This window comes from Oreochromis niloticus, unplaced genomic scaffold (genome assembly GCF_001858045.2).
Source record: "Oreochromis niloticus isolate F11D_XX unplaced genomic scaffold, O_niloticus_UMD_NMBU tig00000354_pilon, whole genome shotgun sequence".
Lineage (NCBI taxonomy): Eukaryota > Metazoa > Chordata > Actinopteri > Cichliformes > Cichlidae > Oreochromis > Oreochromis niloticus.
In genome coordinates this window covers 29817-53557 of record NW_020327134.1, presented here as the reverse complement: position 1 = coordinate 53557, position 23741 = coordinate 29817, and the positions used below count along the sequence as shown (strand labels likewise).

Below are 23741 nucleotides of genomic sequence, written 5' to 3'. Positions count from 1 at the left end.
AGTTTCAAGCTTCAGCAAACACTGGAAAGTGTCCATGTGTATACAGCCTGTTTAAAACAATGCTGTAAGATCACATGAGGCTCAGTGTTTAAGATGTAATTCTTAGTCCATCTTTGGGACTTTGTAGTTTCTACATGACAAACACACAGAACAACTTTTATTTGTCTTCATATCTTCCCTTGACCACATGACCACATGACCTGACATCAAGATCAATGAAAAGTGATTATGAAAAGAAAATGACAAAAGTGTCATTTTTCAAACTTTTTCAACTTTTTCTGTATGTTAGAGCTTAATGAATTAAATCATCAGTGTAAACAACGTAAAATTCCAATAATCTCAACAATCAAACAGGAGAAATGTGTTTTTAATGCTCCTGATTCAGCGTGTCTGATAGTTCTCTGCCCTCTAGTGGTGAAACTATAGTGTTACAGTTCCAGGTTCAATCTGAGCGCTCTCTCATCTGTACAGAGTCCGTTCATCCTAAATAAAGAAAAAAGTAAATATGGAGAGTAAATATTGAACTATTTGAATATTTGTGATTCACACCAGTACAGTATCAGTGGTGTTAAAGTGGTTTTTTGTGTGACCTGCAGTGAAAGGGGCACTAGTTCACTGATTCCACCTGTTTTGAGGTTTATTTTGTTCAAATTAAAACTAAATTAGCTGAATTGTATTTTGCTTTGTATGTAAGTGAAAGAGCAGAGCTACATCAATGTGGCAGACTGTTAAAACAAGAAATAGTTAGAAACAGTCCACCTGTCAGCTGATCATACAGCTCATCTTTCTCTGTGTGCTAATCTGGGCTTTTTATGGCACCTACGTAAGAAACTGTTTGAAGGCCCAATTTTGAAGAACTACAATGGGATATGCTTTTAAGATGATCCATGGTGATAGATCAACAATGTAAAACGTCAGACTTTAAGAAGAAAACAGGCCCAGCTTGTGAACCCAAAATTCAGTTAAATAAACTCCTTCTCTGGGTGGAATCCTATGTTGGAATCCAGGAATGGAAATCCAGCTCACCTGCTGCTCAGCTGCATCATCATCATCATCATCATCATCTGTCCTCAGACTCACTTTCCTTTAGAATCAATCATCAGAATACTCCCCTGCAGCTTCCACTGGCATGCCCACCCTCCCAGTGGCCCTCCTCAAAGATGCCTCCTCACCATGTCCAAGTAAAAGCTCACTCTCTCTCCGATGGACTCTCCTGTGGAAATTATCTGCAAAAATACACTATATGGCCAAAAGTATTCACTCTTCTGCCTTCACATACGCACATCAATTTGAGTGAAATCCCATTCTTAATCCTCAAGGTTTGTTGTGATGTCAGCCCACTGTTTGCAGAACAGCTTTAACTCCTCCGGGGAAACTTTTCACAAGGTTTAGGAGTGTTTATGGGAGTTTGTGAAGTCAGACTCTGATCTTGGATGAGAAGTCTAATTCCATTTTCTACTTCCACAGCAAACCCACTCATCCATGTCTTTTTGAACCTTGCTTTGTGCACCGGTGTGCAGTTATATTGGAACAGGAAGAGGCCATCCCCAAACTGTTCCCATTGTCTGAATTTTCCTGATATGATGATTTTACATTTCCTACCACTTCATGGCTGAGTTGCTGTTGTTTCCAATCACTTGCAGTTTGTTATAATTCCACAAACAGCTGACTGTGGAATATTTAGTAGTGGGGAAATTTCATGACTGGACTTGTTGCACAGGTGGAATTATATCACGGCACATTGCTGGAACATTCTTTCACAGACACATGTTTGAAATCCTGCAGCTGGAAACACATTCATAAACACATGAAGACATTAAATGGATATCAAATATATCAAAGCTGAACTCATTTCCTGTCCATCTGCATAGAGCAAGAAACTGCTCTGGTTCTCACACCAAGAAATACAAAATTAGTGACACTTACGTTTTCTGTTTGTTTTCATTTGGCTCATCTGCATATTAGTGCTGTGAACAGGAAGGAAGCTGGTATTTTATAATAGTTGGATTTCTTTCTTGTACTTGGAGAGCACAGCAGAAAGGTATCTCAGTGAAACAGCTCCAATGATCATTTTGAATCAAAACTCTGGTTCAGTCCTGAATGTAGGCAACACCGGTAAAATCCTTCACTCCCTGAGGATGTCAGAGGACTTTTAGTCATGTTCAGGTCACTGAAAAGAGAAGATGGATCTCTGAGAGTCACTGACCAAAGAGAACCATGGAAAACTGATATCCACCACAGCAGTGTGGATTTTAAAAAAGGGAACCTTACAGGAAGGTTAGAGTCTTTAAATACTTGTCCACGATGGCCATTTGTTGAAGCTGCTTCTTATGTCAAACAAAATAAAGCTTATACCTTTAATTAGTTCCTGTTTCTTATGATTTTTAGAGTATTATTTTAAATCAGAGAATTTTTTTGGCTTTTTTAAAAAAACTCCATTAAAAAAATCATCTGGTTCCAACCATAAAATGTTTCAGTTTCCCCCAGTGGTGAGACTTTAGTGTTGCTGCTTCAGTACTGAGGACTCCACTATCTGCATCCATCATCCCACCAATGCTCTTTGCACTGATCCATTTCAGCGCCACAGAAGAATCAGTTCATACAACTTAAAGAAAAAAGAGCACATGCTGAGAATAACATTATCTTTATTTTTCATTGAACAAGTAAAGATAATCAAAGTGGATTAATAGTAGTTTTTAACTTCTGTGTTTACTTGCATTTGTCCTACTGTGAACAGGAAGGAAGCTGGTGGTATTTAAGCACTTCCTTTATCTGCCTGCAGACCACAGCAAAAGAAATCTTTAGACAACGCCCTTCACATTTGTAAGTAGAGCTGTTCTTTGATGGGTCTGATTCCTGGATACATTATTTACCTGCTGACGTGTTTTATTGTCTCTGAAGTCACACAGACAGATGAGAGGAGCAGCTATGAGATTAAATACAGCAGTGAGAGGATTTGTTGTCGTCGTTCTCTCTGGGTCAGGTACTGTGTGTCGACATTTACATTCACTGTTGTAAAAGACAAATGTAGGAAAGTTGAATTAAGTCTTTAAAATCAGGCTTAAAATCAGAGTTGAGAGCAAAACAAAACCAAAATGATACAATTGTAGGTTTTTATGAAAAATCAATAATTTCCTGGACACTGTGGGTCCAAATTCTGTGTTATGGATTTTTCTCTTTTTATTTATTAATTTATTTATTGTGACCAAACGTTTCTATAGACTCAACATTACTTTTAAGAAGGTTGAAATGGAAACAACATGTATTTGTGGCAACTACATATAATATATGACATCTGTGAACATGGAAACAACTTTATCCCAAAAGGCTGATTCTGATCTGGACGCAGCGTTTTCACTGGGAGAAACATTTCGTCGCTCATCCAAGTGACTTCTTCAGTCTCAGCTGACTGCAGGTTTCCCCAACCTTATAAACAGTCAGTGTAGTGATTAACGCGTTATTAAGTAACGTTCGACTTACCTCGGAAATCGGAACACGAACCTGGGAATGATGTCTCACTCCAGTAAACGGCGTTCTGGTTAGCCTCGTCAGAGAAGTCGGGATTCCAATATGCCGACGCCCTCGAAAACGGTTGTTTTGCTAGCCCTCTACAAAAACAAACTACTACTGAACACATATGCTGCTCATCTGCAGTCTGGTGTTACCTACATCTTCCTACTCGGAAAGCAGAATGTCCGAGTTCCGAGTACCAGCGAAAGCACCACGACTGCAGTTTCCCTGTTGGACGTAAAAAGCGCACGTGATGCTGTGACGTAGGCTAGAATCTTAGACCACTGAAGCACTTAATCTACCATCATATTTTATTTATCTCTCTATATTATTTTAGTTAAATATTGACTATTTATGAGGCTGAAAATACTTATTATTTATTTTATTTCTCTTTGTGAGGCTGAAAATGCGTTTAAGTTTGCAAGTCATTAATTCAATTTTATTCAATTCAATTTTATTTATATAGCGCCAAATCACAACAAAAGTCGCCTCAAGGCGCTTCATAGGTACAGAGAAAAACCCAACAATCATATGACCCCCTATGAGCAAGCACTTTGGCGACAGTGGGAAGGAAAAACTCCCTTTTAACAGGAAGAAACCTCCGGCAGAACCAGGCTCAGGGAGGGGCGGGGCCATCTGCTGCGACCGGTTGGGGTGAGAGAAGGAAAACAGGATAAAGACATGCTGTGGAAGAGAGACAGAGATTAATAACAGATATGATTCGATGCAGAGAGGTCTATTAACACATAGTGAGTGAGAAAGGTGACTGGAAAGGAAAAACTCAATGCATCATGGGAATCCCCGGCAGCCTACGTCTATTGCAGCATAACTAAGGGAGGATTCAGGGTCACCTGGTCCAGCCCTAACTATATGCTTTAGCAAAAAGGAAAGTTTTAAGCCTAATCTTGAAAGTAGAGATAGTGTCTGTCTCCTGAATCCAAACTGGAAGCTGGTTCCACAGAAGAGGGGCCTGAAAACTGAAGGCTCTCCCTCCCATACTACTTTTAAATACTCTAGGAACAACAAGTAGGCCTGCAGTGCGAGAGCGAAGTGCTCTAATAGGGTGATATGGTACTACAAGGTCATTAAGATAAGATGGGGCCTGATTATTTAAGACCTTGTATGTGAGGAGCAGGATTTTGAATTCAATTCTGGATTTAACAGGAAGCCAATGAAGGGAAGCCAAAACAGGAGAAATATGCTCTCTCTTTCTAGTCCCTGTCAGTACTCTTGCTGCAGCATTTTGGATCAGCTGAAGGCTTTTCAGCGAGTTTTTAGGACATCCTGATAATAATGAATTACAGTAGTCCAGCCTGGAAGTAATGAATGCATGAACTAGTTTTTCAGCGTCACTCTGAGACAGGATATTTCTAACTTTAGAGATGTTGCGCAAATGGAAGAAAGCAGTCTTACATATTTGTTTAATATGTGCGTTGAAGGACATGTCCTGGTCAAAAATGACTCCAAGGTTCCTCACAGCATTACTGGAGGCCAAGGTAATGCCATCCAGAGTAAGAATCTGCTTAGATACCATATTTCTAAGATTTTCAGGACCGAGTACAATAACCTCAGTTTTATCTGAATTAAGAAGCAGAAAGTTAGCGGCCATCCAGGTCTTTATGTCTTTAAGACATTGCTGCAGTTTAACTAATTGGTGTGTGTTACCTGGCTTCATGGATAGATAGAGCTGCGTGTCATCTGCATAGCAGTGAAAATTTATGCTATGTTTTCTAATGATGCTGCCTAGGGGAAGCATGTATAATGTAAACAGAATTGGTCCTAGCACCGAACCCTGTGGAACACCATAATTGACCTTAATGTGTGAAGAGGACTCTCCATTTACATGCACAAATTGGAGTCTATTAGATAGATATGATACAAACCACTGCAGCGCAGTACCTGTAATACCTACATCGTGCTCTAATCGCTCTAATAGGATATTATGGTCAACAGTATCGAACGCTGCACTGAGGTCTAGCAGGACAAGCACAGAGATGAGTCCACTGTCAGAGGCCATAAGAAGATCATTTGTAACCTTCACTAAAGCTGTTTCTGTGCTGTGATGAGCTCTGAAACCTGACTGAAACTCTTCAAATAAGCCATTCCTCTGCAGATGATCTGTTAGCTGTTTGACAACTACTCCCCGGCATCTCTGTCCTGGTCGTTGTGTCCTTAGGCAAGACACTTTACCCTGCCGCCTACTGGTGTTGGCCAGAGGGGCCGATGGCGCGATATGGCAGCCTCGCTTCTGTCAGTCTGCCCCAGGGCAGCTGTGGCTACAGCTGTAGCTTGCCTCCACCAGTGTGTGAATGTGAGCGTGAATGAATAATGTCATTGTAAAGCGCTTTGGGTGCCTTGAAAAGCGCTATATAAATCCAATGCATTATTATTATTATTATTATTACTCTTTCAAGGATGTTTGATATGAAAGAAGGTTAGAGATTGGCCTTTAATTAGCTAAGACCGCTGGGTCTAGAGATGCTTTTTGAGTAAAGGTTTAACTACTGCCATCTTGAAGGCCTGTGGTACACAGGTGATTATTAGAGATAGGTTGATCATATTTAAGATCGAAGAATTAATTAATGGCAGGACTTCTTTGAGCAGTTTTGTAGGAATGGGTTCTAAAAGACATCTTGATGGATTGGAGGAAGTAATTATTGAAGTTAACTCAGAAAGATCAATTGGAGAAAAAGAGTCTAACTTAATATCAATGGTACTAAGAGTAGCTGTAGATGATATTACATCTGTGGGATGATTATTGGTAATTTTTTCTCTAATGATAAGAATTTTATTTGTGAAGAAGTTCATGAAGTCATTACTAGTTAACATTAAAGGGATTGTTGGCTCAGTAGAGCTCTGACTTTTTGTCAGCCTGGCTACAGTGCTGAAGAGAAACCTGGGGTTGTTCTTATTTTCTTCAATCAGTGATGAATAGTAAGATGTTCTGGCTTTGCGGAGGGCTTTCTTATAAAGCAACTAACTATTTCTCCAGGCTAAATGATGATCCTCTAAATTTGTGACATGCCATTTCCTCTTCAGCTTACGAGTTATCTGCTTTAGGCTACGTGTTTGAGAATTATACCACGGAGTTTGGTACTTCTGATTTGAGACCTTAGTTTTCACAGGAGCTACAGTATCCAGAGTCGTACGTAGTGAGGAGGTAAAATTATTAACAAGATAATCGACCTCTGTTGGAGTAGCGTTCAGATAGCTGCTCTGCTCTATGTTGGTACAGGGCATTGAAGATGATAACAGTGGGTGGATTATATTCTTAAACTTAGTTACAGCTGTAGGATTAAAAAAAATTATTTTACGGTTACTGTTCATAACCATCATCTTTATCATTGCATTAATTATCATTTCATATAAGCATTTATTGCAGCTGTTGGCATTATGTTATAATTTGTATTACAGGTGTTATCATAATCACATATTAACATTTTTATTAGAGGTGCAGTTACAACCACTTTAAATCGTTGAGTTAAATCTATAATCTTAAAAGCTTATATGCTGAGTATATTGTTACAGTAAAATAGTAGCTGAGCAAAGGCCTGAGTGTATTCAGCAACACATGTTGCACTAGAGTTTACTTGACAACAGGTGACAGAAGGAGGACAAGTCCATGGGGACCTCAAAGGCCTGAGATCATCACCATATTTGGAAGAGGATGCCAGAAAGGGGAACTTCTGTGTCTGCATTTATCTCTTAAGATTGATCATTGTCTGTAAAAGAGGCAAATAATGTTCTTAAGGTGCAAATTATGTGCTTGTAAACGCAAGAGGGGGCGTTATAATACCCTGATATTATAAAAGCAATCCGAAGTGTATTTTTGGGCGGAGATTTACAACTGATGTTTTGCAGTTTACACCTCCCCACGCTGCGTGTATTCATTAAATCATCGTCTAATTCCACCCGGCCGGATCAGTGTGTTATTTTGGATTTCCTCTTGTATCCCTCCTTAATTTTTGAACCTTAACACAGCACTTTCAGAAAGACATCTACTGTGATAAAGTCTACTCCCCACTGCTGTGTAATCAATTATTGTAAATGTAAATATTATCAGGAAATGATCAGACAGCAGAGGGTTTTCAGGAAACACTGTTAAATGTTCAGTTTCTATTCCATATGTTAAAACAAGATCTAGAGTGTGATTAAAGTGGTGGGTGGGTTCTTTTACATTTTGAGAGAAGCCAATTGAGTCTAATAACAGATTAAATGCCATGTTGAGGCTGTCATTTTTAGCATCTACATGGATGTTAAAATCACCCACAATAATTATTTTATCTGAGCTGAGCACTAAATCAGATAAAAAGTCTGAGAAATCAGAGAGAAACTCTGTGTAAGGCCCAGGTGGACGATAGATGATAACAAGTAAGACTGGTTTCTGAGTTTTACAGCTGGGGTGGACGAGGCTAAGCATCAGGCTTTCAAATGAGTTAAAAGTCTGTCTTAGTCTTTCATTAATTAAAAAATTGCTGCCACACCGCCCCCTCGGCCTGTGCTTCGAGGTTTCTGGTAGTTAGAATGACTCGGGGGTGTTGATTCATTTAAACTAACATAATCATTCTGCTGCAACCAGGTTTCTGTAAGGCAGAGTAAATCGATTTGTTGATCAATTATTAAGTCATGTACTAACAGAGACTTGGAGGAGAGAGACCTAATATTTAATAATCCACATTTCACTGTTTTACTCTTTGGTTCAGATGTGGATACTGTATTGTTCTTTCTTTGTGATTTTTTATGTTTAAGTTGTTTGTTGCTGGTTTTTAGTTTGTTTTTTGTCTGTTTGGGAGCTGACACAGTCTCAATGGAGATGGGTTTTTGGGGGGGTAGCAGGAGGAGAGAAGCTGCAGAGAGGCGTGTAAGACTGCAACTCTGCTTCCTGGTCCCAACTCTGGATATTCATATTTTGGGGGGTTTAATAAATTTGTCCATATTTCTAGAAATGAGAGCTGCTCCATCCAAAGTGGGATGGATGCCGTCTCTCCTAACAAGACCAGGTTTCCTCCAGAAGGTTTGCCAATTATCTATGAAGCCCACATCGTTTCTGGGACACCACTCAGACAGCCAGCAATTTAAGGAGAACATGCGGCTAAACATGTCACTCCTGGTCTGATTGGGGAGTTACTAGGGAAAGTAACTTTGGTTTTACTCAGAATTCTCTTATTAATGTGTTGCTTCCCTAACTGGATACCAGCAAGGATGCCAGTCTTCTATCTTGCTTACATGTTAGCACTATCCTGCCAAAAGTGCACTGTGCCACCTAATGGCCTGAACCTAAAATGGCAGTGTAGTAGTGCGAGTGCAAGTTAAAGATGAAATGAATGAAACTAAATTTGAAATTAACAATATTTGTTTTATGTGTCACTTTTTTCTCTGTCTGTTTTAATCTATTTCTATTGTTTCAAACCTCTATAAATACAAACACATCATTTTGAGGTTGATGCATCAGTATTATAAATCTAATCATTGTACGTAGTATCACTAGGAAGAAGCAGTGGATCACAAAACAGTGTGTTGAAACTTTAGACAGGTATATTTATTTTTGCCATTGAAATGGGTAGAAAGTTTACTTTTAGCAGTGCCAACATTAAACTGTGCCTCGGACCATTGATTGACAACAAATCGATTTACTCTGCCTTACAGAAACCTGGTTGCAGCAGGATGATTATGTTAGTTTAAATGAATCAACACCCCTGAGTCATTCTAACTACCAGAAACCTCGAAGCACAGGCCGAGGGGGCGGTGTGGCAGCAATTTTTCACACCAGCCTATTAATTAATGAAAGACCAAGACAGACTTTTAACTCATTTGAAAGCCTGATGCTTAGCCTCGTCCACCCCAGCTGTAAAACTAAGAAACCAGTCTTACTTGTTATCATATATCGTCCACCTGGGCCTTACACAGAGTTTCTCTCTGATTTCTCAGACTTTTTATCTGATTTAGTCCTCAGCTCAGATAAAATAATTATTGTGGGTGATTTTAACATCCATGTAGATGCTAAAAATGACAGCCTCAACATGGCATTTAATCTGTTATTAGACTCAATTGGCTTCTCTCAAAATGTAAAAGAACCCACCCACCACTTTAATCACACTCTAGATCTTGTTTTAACATATGGCATAGAAACTGAACATTTAACAGTGTTTCCTGAAAACCCTCTGCTGTCTGATCATTTCCTGATAACATTTACATTTACAATAATTGATTACACAGCAGCGGAGAGTAGACTTTATCACAGTAGATGTCTTTCTGAAAGTGCTGTAACTAAGTTTAAGAATATAATCCACCCACTGTTATAATCTTCAATGCCCTGTACCAACATAGAGCAGAGCAGCTATCTGAACGCTACTCCAACAGAGGTCGATTATCTTGTTAATAATTTTACCTCCTCACTACGTACGACTCTGGATACTGTAGCTCCGGTGAAAACTAAGGCCTCAAATCAGAAGTACCAAACTCCGTGGTATAATTCTCAAACACGTAGCCTAAAGCAGATAACTCGTAAGCTGAAGAGGAAATGGCGTGTCACAAATTTAGAGGATCATCATTTAGCCTGGAGAAATAGTTAGTTGCTTTATAAGAAAGCCCTCCGCAAAGCCAGAACATCTTACTATTCATCACTGATTGAAGAAAATAAGAACAACCCCAAGTTTCTCTTCAGCACTGTAGCCAGGCTGACAAAAAGTCAGAGCTCTACTGAGCCAACAATCCCTTTAACGTTAACTAGTAATGACTTCATGAACTTCTTCACAAATAAAATTCTTATCATCAGAGAAAAAATGACCAATAATCATCCCACAGATGTAATATCATCTACAGCTACTCTTAGTACCATTGATATTAAGTTAGACTCTTTTTCTCCAATTGATCTTTCTGAGTTAACTTCAATAATTAATTCCTCCAAACCATCAAGGTGTCTTTTAGACCCCATTCCTACAAAACTGCTCAAAGAAGTCCTGCCATTAATTAATTCTTCAATCTTAAATATGATCAACCTATCTCTAATAATCGGCTATGTACCACAGGCCTTCAAGCTGGCTGTAGTTAAACCTTTACTCAAAAAGCCATCTCTAGACCCAGCAGTCTTAGCTAATTACAGGCCAATTTCCAACCTTCCTTTTATATCAAAAATCCTTGAAAGAGTAGCTGTCAAACAGCCAACAGATCATCTGCAGAGGAATGGGTTATTTGAAGAGTTTCAGTCAGGTTTCAGAGCTCATCACAGCACAGAAACAGCTTTAGTGAAGGTTACAAATGATCTTCTTATGGCCTCTGACAGTGGACTCATCTCTGTGCTTGTCCTGCTAGACCTCAGTGCTGCGTTCGATACTGTTGACCATAATATCCTATTAGAGCGATTAGAACATGATGTAGGTATTACAGGTACTGCGCTGCAGTGGTTTGTATCATATCTATCTAATAAACTCCAATATGTACATGTAAATGGAGAGTCCTCTTCACACACTAAGGTCAATTATGGTGTTCCACAGGGTTCAGTGCTAGGACCAATTCTGTTTACATTATACATGCTTCCCCTAGGCAGCATCATTAGAAAACATAGCATAAATTTTCACTGCTATGCAGATGACACGCAGCTCTATCTATCCATGAAGCCAGGTAACACACACCAATTAGTTAAACTGCAGGAATGTCTTAAAGACATAAAGACCTGGATGGCCACTAACTTTCTGCTTCTAAATTCAGATAAAACTGAGGTTATTGTACTCGGTCCTGAAAATCTTAGAAATATGGTATCTAACCAGATTCTTACCCTGGATGGCATTACCTTGGCCTCCAGTAATGGTGTGAGGAACCTTGGAGTCATTTTTGACCAGGACATGTCCTTCAATGCACATATTAAACAAATATGTAGGACTGCTTTCTTCCATTTGCGCAACATCTCTAAAGTTAGAAATATCCTGTCTCTTAGTGAAGCTGAAAAACTAGTTCATGCATTTATTACTTCCAGGCTGGACTACTGTAATTCATTATTATCAGGATGTCCTAAAAACTCGCTGAAAAGCCTTCAGTTAATCCAAAATGCTGCAGCATTGGTCCTGACAGGGACTAGGAAGAGAGAGCATATTTCTCCTGTTTTGGCTTCTCTTCATTGGCTTCCTGTTAAATCCAGAATTGAATTCAAAATCCTGCTCCTCACATACAAGGTCTTAAATAATCAGGCCCCATCTTATCTTAATGACCTTGTAGTACCATATCACCCTATTAGAGCACTTCGCTCTCGCACTGCAGGCCTACTTGTTGTTCCTAGAGTATTTAAAAGTAGAATGGGAGGGAAAGCCTTCAGTTTTCAGGCCCCTCTTCTGTGGAACCAGCTTCCAGTTTGGATTCAGGAGACAGACACTATCTCTACTTTCAAGATTAGGCTTAAAACTTTCCTTTTTGCTAAAGCATATAGTTAGGGCTGGACCAGGTGACCCTGAATCCTCCCTTAGTTATGCTGCAATAGACGTAGGCTGCCGGGGATTCCCATGATGCATTGAGTTTTTCCTTTCCAGTCACCTTTCTCACTCACTATGTGTTAATAGACCTCTCTGCATTGAATCATATCTGTTATTAACCTCTGTCTCTCTTCCACAGCATGTCTTTATCCTGTCTTCCTTCTCTCACCCCAACCGGTCGCAGCAGATGGCCCCGCCCCTCCCTGAGCCTGGTTCTGTCGGAGGTTTCTTCCTGTTAAAAGGGAGTTTTTCCTTCCCACTGTCGCCAAAGTGCTTGCTCATAGGGGTCATATGATTGTTGGGTTTTTCTCTGTATCTATGAAGCGCCTTGAGGCGACTTTTGTTGTGATTTGGCGTTATATGAATAAAATTGAATTGAAATTGAATTGAATTGAATTAACTAGTTACTTTGAAAGTAATGAGTAACTTGAAGTAACAGAGTTACTTTTGATAGAAGTAACTAGTAATGTCACTAAGTTACTAATTTAAAGTAACTTACCCAACACTGTAAACAGTACATTTGCACAATGACTGAAACCAGCCCACTGAATGAACAATAACGAGCTGTGAGGTCAGTTCCTTGATCAATAAGGGTAGGTAGGTCTTCACTTCCGGTAAGATGGCGCCTGTGTCTGGCTTTGCTGCTGCTGGTCATAATTTTTCTGTGCTGTTTTTCGCTGCCCTTTTGTTTTCATGTTTTCACTTCTTGTCACTGATGTGTTGGCTGCCTTAGTCTATGATTGCCTGGCGCTGTTATCCATCCGATCTTCTATGTTGGGTCAAGATACCTCATTCTCCTGTGACAGTATTTTCCATCCTCCGCTGCTGACACCAGTGCTGTCATTCACCCACTGTTAAAAAAAACCCCTAAGTTTGACGCTTTTCTTCTTAGCATACAGACCAATTTCAAAATTACCATTCATTGCTAAGATTTTAGAAAAGGTTGTTGCTAAGCAGCTTATAGCTGTTCTAGATGAATACAGCATTCTGGATAAATTCCAGTCTGGCTTTCGTAGAGCTCGCTCTACTGAAACTGCACTTGTTAGAGTATGATGCAGGAGAATGCTCTGCCTTGCTGATGTTGGACCTGACCTCTGCCTTTGATACTGTTGACCATCACAGTTTGCTAGATAGGCTGAGACATTGGGTGGGTATATCAGGGTCTGCTTTGGACTGGTTGGCATCTTATCTGTGTGAATCTCGTTTGGATTTTTGTAATTCTTTGTTCACATGTTTATGTAAAGCCTCTGGGGATCATCTGCAAGTTGTTGAGAATGCTGCCGCAAAGCTTCTGACCAAGTCTTCTAAATACTCTCATGATGCAACTCTGATGATCCAGTTGCACTGGCTCCCCATAAAATTCAGAATCCACTTCAAGATTTTGACTTTGACATTCGGGGCTCTGCATGGACAAGCACCAACCTATATTAGAGATCTTTTACATCCGTACATCCCCAGCAGGTCCCTGAGGTCATGTGATCAGGGCTTTCTGGTCGTCCAACATACGAGGCTGAAAACGAAAGGGGAAAGAGCGTTTGTAACTGTGGCCCCCAGACTCTGGAACTCCCTTCCTTTGAGCCTGAGATCTGCGGACTCAGTGGTTTCATTTAAAAAAAACAGCTAAAAACTCATCTTTTTAAACTTGCTTTTGGTTGACTCCTGTTTTTATGTTTTAGCTTTTCTGTGAAGCACTTTGTGATTTTTATCTTGAAACATGCTATGCAAATACAATTTTACTTTACTTTACAATGATATGCAAATTGTCATAACCACTGATCAATGACCATGAGTACCCTTCACAATGACTTGGGGAATGGCTGCAGTCACAACTTTGTAAGATGGTGAAAGATGTTCCCTTAGGCTCCCTCCTGGCCTGCTTGCTCAAACCAGCGTTCCTCCCTGTCCAGGATGTGTACATCATTGAAAGAGTGTCCACTGGCCTGTGGGTGAAAACAGTCCAGGCTGAGTTAGCTCTTCTATGTTGTGCCATGCGCTTAGCCAGAGGTTGTTTGTTTTCCCCAATGTATAAATCACAGCAATCCTCTTAACAAACACTTAACAGCGTACACTACATTACTCTGTTTGTGTCGGGGAACCCGATCCTTGGACCACTTGTTGGCGCATCTTGTTTTAGGGTTTAAAAGCCACGGAGACGAGGTTATTTAGAAAAAATGCGTCTCAGCTGTTTCAATATTCCTGACACATAAGGCATCACTAAGAGTTTTCTCTTAGGCATCAGTTGTCCTTCTTCTCGCCTGGATCGGCTGGAGCTTTCTTTAGGTGCCTTCCCAGCTTTGGCAAATATCCAGCTGGGATAACCACATTTACTCAGGGCCTTCTTGATGTGATGTTCTTCTGCGTCCCTGGCTGCTCTGTCTGTGGGGATGGTGTTTGCTCTGTGTTGTAGCGTCCTGATGACACCCAGTTTGTGCTCCAGTAGATGATGAGAGTCAAACCTTAAATACTGATCTGTATGTGTAGGTTTACGGTACACATCTACTTTACATGTCCCCCATTACTGATGGAAATCTCACAGTCTAAAAAGGCTATCCTGACATTTTTCATATCCACCCTGGTGAATTTGATCTGTTAGTCCACTGAGTTAATGTGATCAGTGAAATGTGGTTCATCCTGAGCTTCAGTTTTCACCCAGGTGTCATCCACATACCTGAACCAATTACTTGGTGGTGTTCCAGGGTAGGATAGCAAAGCTCTCTTTTCCACTTCTTACATGTACACGTTTGCCACAATGGTTGAAACTGGGGAAGCCATGGCAACATTATGTTTCTGCCTGTAGTACTGACACTTGTATGTGAAATATGTGGAATTAAGACACAGTTCCAAAAGCAAACACACTTGGTGGGTGCTGAGAGTGGTCCTGTTGCTGAGGTTGTGGTCATCCTGTAATCTCTTACAAACTACCTCCACTGCTTCAGTGACTGGAACACAAGTGAAGAGAGATGTAACATCGTACGAGACCATTACTTCATCTGCCTCCATAATGACATCTCTCACCTTCCCAACAAAATCCAAGGTGTTCTGGATGTGGTGTTCAGAGCTGTCTACCAACGGGATGAAGATCAAAGCCAGAAACTTAGAGATGTTATAGGTGACCGAGTTGATCATACAGACAATTGGTCTTAAAGGTGCACCCTGTTTATTTAAACCATATAGATTCCCCCGAGTATAGCCTGTGGTATGATGACTGGTCAATAGCATTGTTGTGTTCTAAATGCTTATCACCCTCTTCCTGTGACCATTTCTTGGGTCTTGTTTCAGGTGGATCATAGGTATTTTTGTCACTGAGCAAAATTTTCTCATGATAGTCTTTTTGTTTAGCAAAACCGTGTGCCTACACGTGTCTGCCGGAAGGATTGTAATGTTGTTGTCATGTCTAAGTGATGTGAGTGCCTTCCTCTCCTCCATGCCGATGTTGGATGCTGGGGATTTACATTACTGAGACAGGCCGAAACTTTCGTCCACAGTTGCTCTGCTTCCACGTCTGCAATGTTGTTGTTTTGAATAGCTGTTTCTGTTGCTGTGATCAGTTCCACTAGCAGGATTTGTCTCTGAGTCATAGAAAAGATCAACCATTTTGTAAGGATGTTTTTCTCTGCTTGCGTGAGTTGTCTGTGAAACAACTTGTCCCCATCCTCAGTGTGCCATCCTTCTCTCGTCTGGCCACTGAGGACACTTGCTTTATTTTGCTGTGGTTTCCATCTTCCTGTGTTGCCTGGTCTTAGACTTTTCGTGCTGTGCTGGATGAGCTTTCTCAGTGAATTTAAACAACTTTTTAAGAGTATTCTCATCTAGAAGCATCGTAAGTCTCTGTCGGATTCGCTCCTCTTTAGATTTTAGCACGTCGATGGCAAAAATTTGTTTGTCTCACTCGTTCATTGAGCAGCTGGTTCTGTGTCTTCTAAAGGATTTCTGTTGCTGTGAATGGTACTCATGACCACTGATCAATGGTTGTTGATCAGTGGATGTTGATCAATGGTCATGACAATTTGCATGTTAATGATAAAGAAACTGACCCACAGTCCAGTTTTTATTCAGCCACTGTGCAAATGTACTGTTTATAAGGTTGGGGACACCTGCAGTCAACTGAGACGGAAGAAGTCACTTGGATAGGCGACGAAACGTTTCTCCCACTGAAAACGCAACATCCAGATCACCTTTTGGAATTTACTTACCTGGATGATTGCACATGTATCAAGACAAAACTAATTATAATTAAGAGTTAGCTTAACATGATAATTTAGCTTAACAGGATGTCTTTCAACTGTGGCGCAACATGAAAACTGCACATAAAGACCACAACTTATGAGGAAGTTTGAATGCATTAGCTTGCACTAACGCCTAACAGTCTATTTTTAACCACTGAATCATGTTATCTCAGGACAAATCTCACTTTGTTTGTTACTACAGGAGGGTGGGGGCAGTTTTTACAGAATGGAATAGATGAGCAGGTCTAAATAGCTGCTCACCACATCTGCGCAAACACATTTATATTTTCCAGTTTGTGGAAGTTTGGCGAATCTTCACACTCCATAGTTAGTTGTGAAACTTTAGTTTTACTTGTTTTCAGGTCTAATTATTATAATTATTTCTATTTCTATCTATGACCTGCATACATGTACACGTTTCACTTGTTTCAAATGTCTCTTTATATTCCTCTTTCTGTCTCTAATCTCTAAAACACTCTGAATTACTCTGTGTCTGAAAATTGCTGTACAAATAAATCTGAATCGTCCTCTGTATGTTGGTATCTACAGTTATGCTATAGCTGCTCTACAGAGTTTTCTCACTGTCTGCATGTTTGTTCTGCTTTTCCTTGGTTTCACAACTCGGCTGTGAACAGAGAGGAGAGAAAAGCACATTGTGACATTTTCCTTCACAATAATTAAACAACTGCTGTTTGTGTGAAACTGAAGACTGAACAAAGTCAAAGCTCAATATAGATTCATTTTAACATTAGAAACAAACTATTTATAAGAGTGTAAATGTCCATCCATCCATTGTCTTCTACCTATAAAATTCAGGGTCAAAGGTGAACACTATCTATTACCCTGAGAAAGGTCACCAGTCTGTTGCAGGGCTAACACAGAGAGACGGGCAGCCTTTCATACTCACACCTTTGGGCAAATTTAGAATTCACCAGTTAACCTAAACCCATCAACCACTTGTCTTTGGACTGTGGGAAGAAGCAGGAGTACCTGCAGAGAACCTATGCAAAAATACAAAAGGCCCTGACCAGTTGGTGGATTTGAACCCAGGACTTTTTTGAGACTTTATTCATCTGGTGATAACCACATGCTGTCTCAGAAACACACACATTTACTTGTCAGTACACAGTCACACTGTTACAGCCTCCTGCTGTCAGCTCTGCTCCTCATCACACACACTCCTGGTCCCAGTGACTCAGACCCCTCTGGCACTGACCCTGAACCCTCTGCTCCACCCCTCCCCTGCAGCTGAGCCTCAAACCACACCCAACCACCACAGTCTGTGTTATGAATATTTTTAGAGGCACTTTCTGTACTCTGTGGATAAACCAATAGGAATTGTTATGATCAGATCTGTTATTGTGGCAAAATTTAGACAAAAAAGTGTCTAAATATTTGTGTAGAGACTAAAGGTGCGAGCAAAATTTTGGAAAGAGGTCAACAGAGGTATGGAAAAAAAACAACATGTACAAGAATTAGAATCGGTTGTGTGGCTCTGTTTTATTTGCTAGCCAACAAGTACTAATACAAGCTTGTAGCAGAAATTGAACAACTCATTCTTCAAAGATAAGGAGATAAACACAACACAGTACCAGGAACAAAAGTCTAAACAGAGGCACATTTTAACCAACAACATGTCTCTTTGCTCTGGGGGAGCCCCGTACACAGCTGGGACTCTCTAGGATCTTGAAAACACATTTGACTTTTTTTTTCCACAATATGGATTTTTATCAAACCACCAGTCAGTTTGAAGTTGACAAGAAACGTCAAAAGCAATTGGTGTGCCTTCAAGCAATGAGTCCAGCTGTAAGATTTGAAACTGTGTGAATGTGTGTGTGAATGGGTGGATGACTGGATATGTAAAGCGCTTTGGGGTCCTTAGGGACTATTAAAGCGCTATATAAATACAGGCCATTTACCATTTACCATTTACCAAGCCAGTGTGAGAAAGGTAACATTACTGACTACAATTGCTGGGCTTCAAGCTATTGTAGTGTAAAACACATTTGTTTATGACGAGCGGGGCGATAATGAGAAGTTTGACAGAGTTATTGAAAAGTTTGAGGCTGAACTGATGTTGGAAGGAGCTATAAAGATTTGTCAAGCATGTGAGTTGTCACAGCAGCATATTAAGACATTTAGTGAAATGGGTGCAAATGCAGTCAGTGACTGTGCTACTGTGGGAGCAGTTTCAAATCAGACAGGGAAACACATACAGCCACGATCTGACAACAGGATCTTTGACTGCAAATGCTTTGGTTTAAAGCACATGACTAAACAGTGTCCAGCCCATGGTAAGACATGTTCCATCTGCCACAGCAGGAACTATTTTGCAAGGCAATGTTTCTTAAAAGGTGAAGAGGAAAAGAAAAGGCCATCAGTAAACATGGTAGAAGATACTGATCTAAGTGAGACATTTGTTGTTCTGATCAACTGTGAAAATGAATATTCATGGATCCAAAAGCTCTGAACTACAAAATCAAACAGGAGCATTACCAAATACCTAAGCGTGAAGAAATAACCAATGAAATGGCACCAGATACTTCACAAAACTCAATGTTTCACAAGGTTAAAGCTGAATGAAAGCAGCACCAAACACTGCAACTTCAAGAAAATGCGGTGCAGTCGCGTTACTATTTTTCAACAAACAAATTGTAGATGAGGCTGAAATGACCAGAGTCAGTGACATCATGACACCATGTCATGATCCTGGGCCTTTTGACGATCCAGCATTTTAAGTTTGAGTTTATTTTTATGTTTATGGTTTATGTTTAAGTTCATTAGGTTATCTAGTTCATTTGCTTATTAGTTTCCCTTTGTGTTTTCAACCCCTGTTAAGTCTCCCTTGCCCTTCGTGTGTTTCATGTCTGTGTGTCTTATGTTGTCAAGTTCATGTTCTCATGTCTGCGTCTCGTTATGTTTCCTGTTTTATTTTGAAGAGGTCCTGTGTATAGGTTTAATGTGTTTAATTTTACTCTTTCCCTGTGAGTTCATTATGTTTATGTGGGTTGCGCTGTTTTGATCTTTATAGTTATTATTATCCTAGGTTTGTTTATGGTTATTGTGGTTATAGTTCTAAGGTTTTGTTATATGGCTTCCTGTGTTCCATGTTGTGCTTACGCGGTGTCTTTCTGTCCCATGGGCGTTTATCAATATGCGTACTTGTGCGTACTTGCGTTCTCGTGTACTCGTGATACGTCATCAGTCGGAGACCAAGTACTGTTCCAATTCGAAGTACGCATCACGCCGAGAACGCGAAAAAGTCCCGGATGTGTTCTCGATCCGCCCATTTTATCGAGCATGCATCGGTGTAGACTTGGGACAGCTATATATCCCAGAATGCATTTCGTCCAAAACTCAACAGTGGACTCCCGGCACATCGCCCCCCCCCCCCCCACATCGTGTACATGTACATGTATGTACATGTACACTATTTTTATTAATAGAGGTTTCACTACTGAGGTTAAAAATGATATATAAGTCACTTAGATCACTTCTAAATGTTAATGTTTGGTTTATTTCAGTGTTTTATTTGTTCCTGAGTAAACCGGTTTGGCTGTGATTAAAGTTAAGCTTCATAACATGTTACTCACAGTTACATTAGGAGGGGACGGCAGTAAAAACTCCGGACCTGTGACATCATCACGTACGCTGGTACAAATCACGAGTCCGTGCTCACGTACTTGAGAATTGAGAGACGGCCGACGAGTCCGTGCTCGCGTTCTCGGCAGGTACGTACTCCCGTGCGTTCTCGGCGGGTACGTACTCACCGAGAACGCGAGTACGTACTCGCGTACTTGGGCATTGATAAACGGCCCATGTTTCAGGTCCCTATGTTCTGTCTCCCCAGTCTGTTAAGTTTACATGTCTAGAGTTCAGTAAGTGTGTTTCCTGTTTTACTTTGAAGGTCTGTGACTCATGTCAGTGTTTCTAGTTGTGCTTCCCTTGTCTCGTCCAGCCTAATTACTCCCAGCTGTGCTCTCCTTCTGTGTCTCAATTCCCTTGTTATCCCTCAGTGTATTTATGCCCTGTGTTTCTCTTTGTCAGTGTCGTGATCTCCCTCATAGCTGTGTGATTATCCCTGTGTGTTTATGTATGATTTATTATTAGTTTTGTTCTTTGTTTCCCTTCCACCCCTGCAATAAAGCAGTGTTTTTGAGTTTGTCTCGGTGAGTTTTGCGTTTGGGTCCTTTTCTTGCCTGCACACGGCCGTTTTGTGACACACCAAGCTGAAACATTCAGAACTGATTAAAAACTATCTAGAAATAATAAATAATTATAAAAACATTTTCTACCATAATTATTTATTTCAACGAATATAAATAAGTAATCTTGTCATTGTTCAGTTTGATGTCTCTTTGTCTTTGAACTCGTTGTTAACTGAAGGTTTTAACAGTGATTGTGGTTTCTGATGTGCTCTGTGTTACAGTGGTACAGAGTCAGGATGGCTGGGGAGTGACTTACACTTCTACTCAGATCTGTGCTGTAAAAGGATCAACAGTGGAAATAAAATGCAGCTACACATACCCATCCAGGACACAATATCAAATTACTAAAGTTCAAATGAAATTGTGGTTTACTAAAGGAACCAATCATAATCCTGTGGATCTGAAATCAGACTCAGACTACACAGGACGAGTGGAGTATCGTTCTAATCAGAAGGACTGCACTCTGAGAATCACAGAGCTGAGAGAGAGCGACTCAGCTGTGTACAAGTTCAGATTCATAACAAACCAACAAGGAGGGAGCTATATTGGTTCACCTGGAGTCACTTTGATTGTCACAGGTAACATTTTATTTGAATTCATTATTTGCTTCCAGATACAGTTTGCACATATTTTAAGAACATAAACTGAATTTGTGTTGTTTCCTCATGTATGCAGATCTCCAGGTGCAGGTGATCACATCACAGCACGGACAGGATGGTACCCAGGTACAGCTGAAATGTCACAGCAGCTGTCTGCATGATCGTCCTTCCTATGTGTGGATGAAGAATGGGCAGGTCACCCTGAGAGAAACATCTTCTACTCTTCGGTATTCATTTTTTCCTGAAGACAACATTTCCTGTGCTCTAAAAGGACACGAGGAGTTTCCCTCTCCATCAGTGTGTGAGTTTATTCAACAGACTTTACTAACATGTGGAGCCTGAACATATTATCCTGCATGTTAACTCCATGTAAACTCTGGGCTTCTTGTTGATTCAAAGTGCTGCTGTTTTAAAAAGAGCAAGTTTTATTGATGGTTGGCTCTGAGATATCCAGGAATGTTCACAGGATTCAAACCATCAATAATCCAGATTTCTCCACACACATCATACCTCCAGTGTGGCCATAAGTCTGTGTCTCCTCACAATCACATTTTCTCAAACATGTTTAAAAGAAAATGAGTTTGCTGCATGAATTTCTTCCGATGGAAATATTTTTGACCAACATGGCTTCAGTTTTATGTCTCACATTATTACTGTACAGTATCAACATCATCAGTGGAAGCAAACATTTACTGAATTCCTCAAAAGAAGGAAGAAAATACAAGTTTACATTCTTCATTTTCACTGTGATGATACACACATAAAAACTATGAATTAATATGATTTTGAATCTGTTCTATAATATCACCCCAATCGGTCGCAGCAGATGGCCCCGCCCCTCCCTGAGCCTGGTTCTGCTGGAGGTTTCTTCCTCTTAAAAGGGAGTTTTTCCTTCCCACTGTCGCCAAAGTGCTTTCTCATAGAGGGTCATATGATTGTTGGATTTTTTCTCTGAATGTATTATTGTAGGGTCTACCTTACAATATAAAGCACCTTGAGGCGACTGTTGTTGGAATTTGGTGCTGTATGAATAAAATTGAATTGAATTTATATAGGATTAAATTGAATATAACCTTTACTCTTTATATCGATTTCACTCATCTTACCAACATCATCAGTCAGGAATAGTAATTTGTGCTTTTTAAACATGAAATATAAAGAACATAATGTGTCAAATACATTCATCATTTAGCTTAACCTATGCAGTATATTAATCACTTGTATTATTTATTTTCCATAAAGATAACAATAAAGACTCAGCTCTCATCATCATTGGTAAATCAGAGACATTATTCCAGTTTTTCCAACACATTCGAGACATATTCTTGTTTGATGAATTTCCAAAATTTGGAAAGGGAAAGTCAAACATATAAGAGGAATATTCTTCCAGCTCCAGTTCACATATTTTTTTATCATCACCTACAATTTGAGAAATGAAAAGTGTGAAGAAAACTTAACAGTGTCTGATTTGGTGAGAAGTGGAGCCTCAGCAGGAAATGAGGCTTCACTTCTCGCTGTGTGTTTGAAGTCTTGTACATTTAAAATATGTTTTGTTCTAAAAATCCAACCACAGTTTGTAAATACGTTCATGTTTCCTCCTCCAGATGCTCCAAAGCTTCCCTCTGTGTCAGTGAGTCCCTCTGCTGAGATAGTGGAGGGCAGTTCAGTGACTCTGACCTGTAGCAGTGAAGCTAACCCAGCAGCTACGTATGTCTGGTACAAGAGGAACAGCCAACCACTCAGCAAAAACTCACAGCTCATCTTCAGCTCCATCCAGTCCTCTGACTCTGGAGAGTATTACTGTTCAGCTGTGAACAAGCTGGGGTCAACACTTAAATCCATCACTATTGATGTGAAATGTAAGTCAAACAATTTTGACAAAAATGTCTGTCAATATTTCTACATGTTTGTCTATAATATCATCTTTCTTCTGATCTGTCTGCTTCATGTTTACAGTCAGCTGCTGTTACATTTATCACAGGTCAGATAGAGCAGAGCGCGGCTGTGACTGGTGATTCAGCAGCTGCTAAAAATGAAGGGAAAGTCTAGGATCTATCAAGTTTAAAAACATATATGATCATCTGTTCTCCATCTGTAGATGATCTGTGCTGAATGCCAGAAAACTGTGCATCTGTCAAAGATGAAACATGGTGTCCCATGGAGGCTGGAACAGTTTCATACCACAGTGCTCTCTCTGTGTTTTACTCACAACACATACTTGAAGATCTGAACTTTACTACATAAATATGATATGATATACCTTTATTAGTCCCACAAGGGGAAATTTCATAAGGCTGCCGACCTATTGCACGCAATGGCGGCGCCATCTTACCCTCCGACCATACATACATTACACAAAAACATCACATGGGGAAGACAGGTCAGAGAGGTATAACAATGGAAAATGCACCACATGAGGAAAGATAAGGAGAAAAAATAACTCCCCCCAGACTGAGCTCCAACAGGGAGATCAGTTTGAGAACAGAAAAAAAACACCTCTGCACATAGCACATGAAAAAACTCTTAATACACCAAAGAAACACATGACAAGCAACAGGGGCGGGTAAAGGGTGAGAGACAGCCAGTGTAGACAGTACATCCGGGCCTGCAGCCTATGCGCTGGTCTCCATGATCCACCGTCAGCATCGGAAGGAAATAAGAGTCGAAGGCGTTTGGAGGGGGAGGGGGGATGAGTGTATGTCTGCATGTGTATATATGTCTGTGTGCGTGTGTGCG

The 23741-nt window shown here is 40.2% G+C and overlaps 1 protein-coding gene across 1 annotated transcript in view; it reads left to right on the top strand.

Moving 5' to 3' along the window:
* Positions 1–2776: 2776 nt before the first annotated feature.
* Positions 2777–23741, top strand: part of LOC109200613 (vascular cell adhesion protein 1) — a 48304-nt gene continuing 27339 nt past the window's right edge. Inside the window, exons 1-5 of the mRNA XM_019356192.2 lie at positions 2777–2823; positions 2902–2983; positions 20628–20984; positions 21082–21306; positions 22610–22864. Of these exons, the coding sequence (XP_019211737.1) occupies positions 2914–2983; positions 20628–20984; positions 21082–21306; positions 22610–22864 (907 nt within the window). The 5' untranslated portion in view covers positions 2777–2823; positions 2902–2913. The remainder of the gene's footprint in view (positions 2824–2901; positions 2984–20627; positions 20985–21081; positions 21307–22609; positions 22865–23741) is intronic.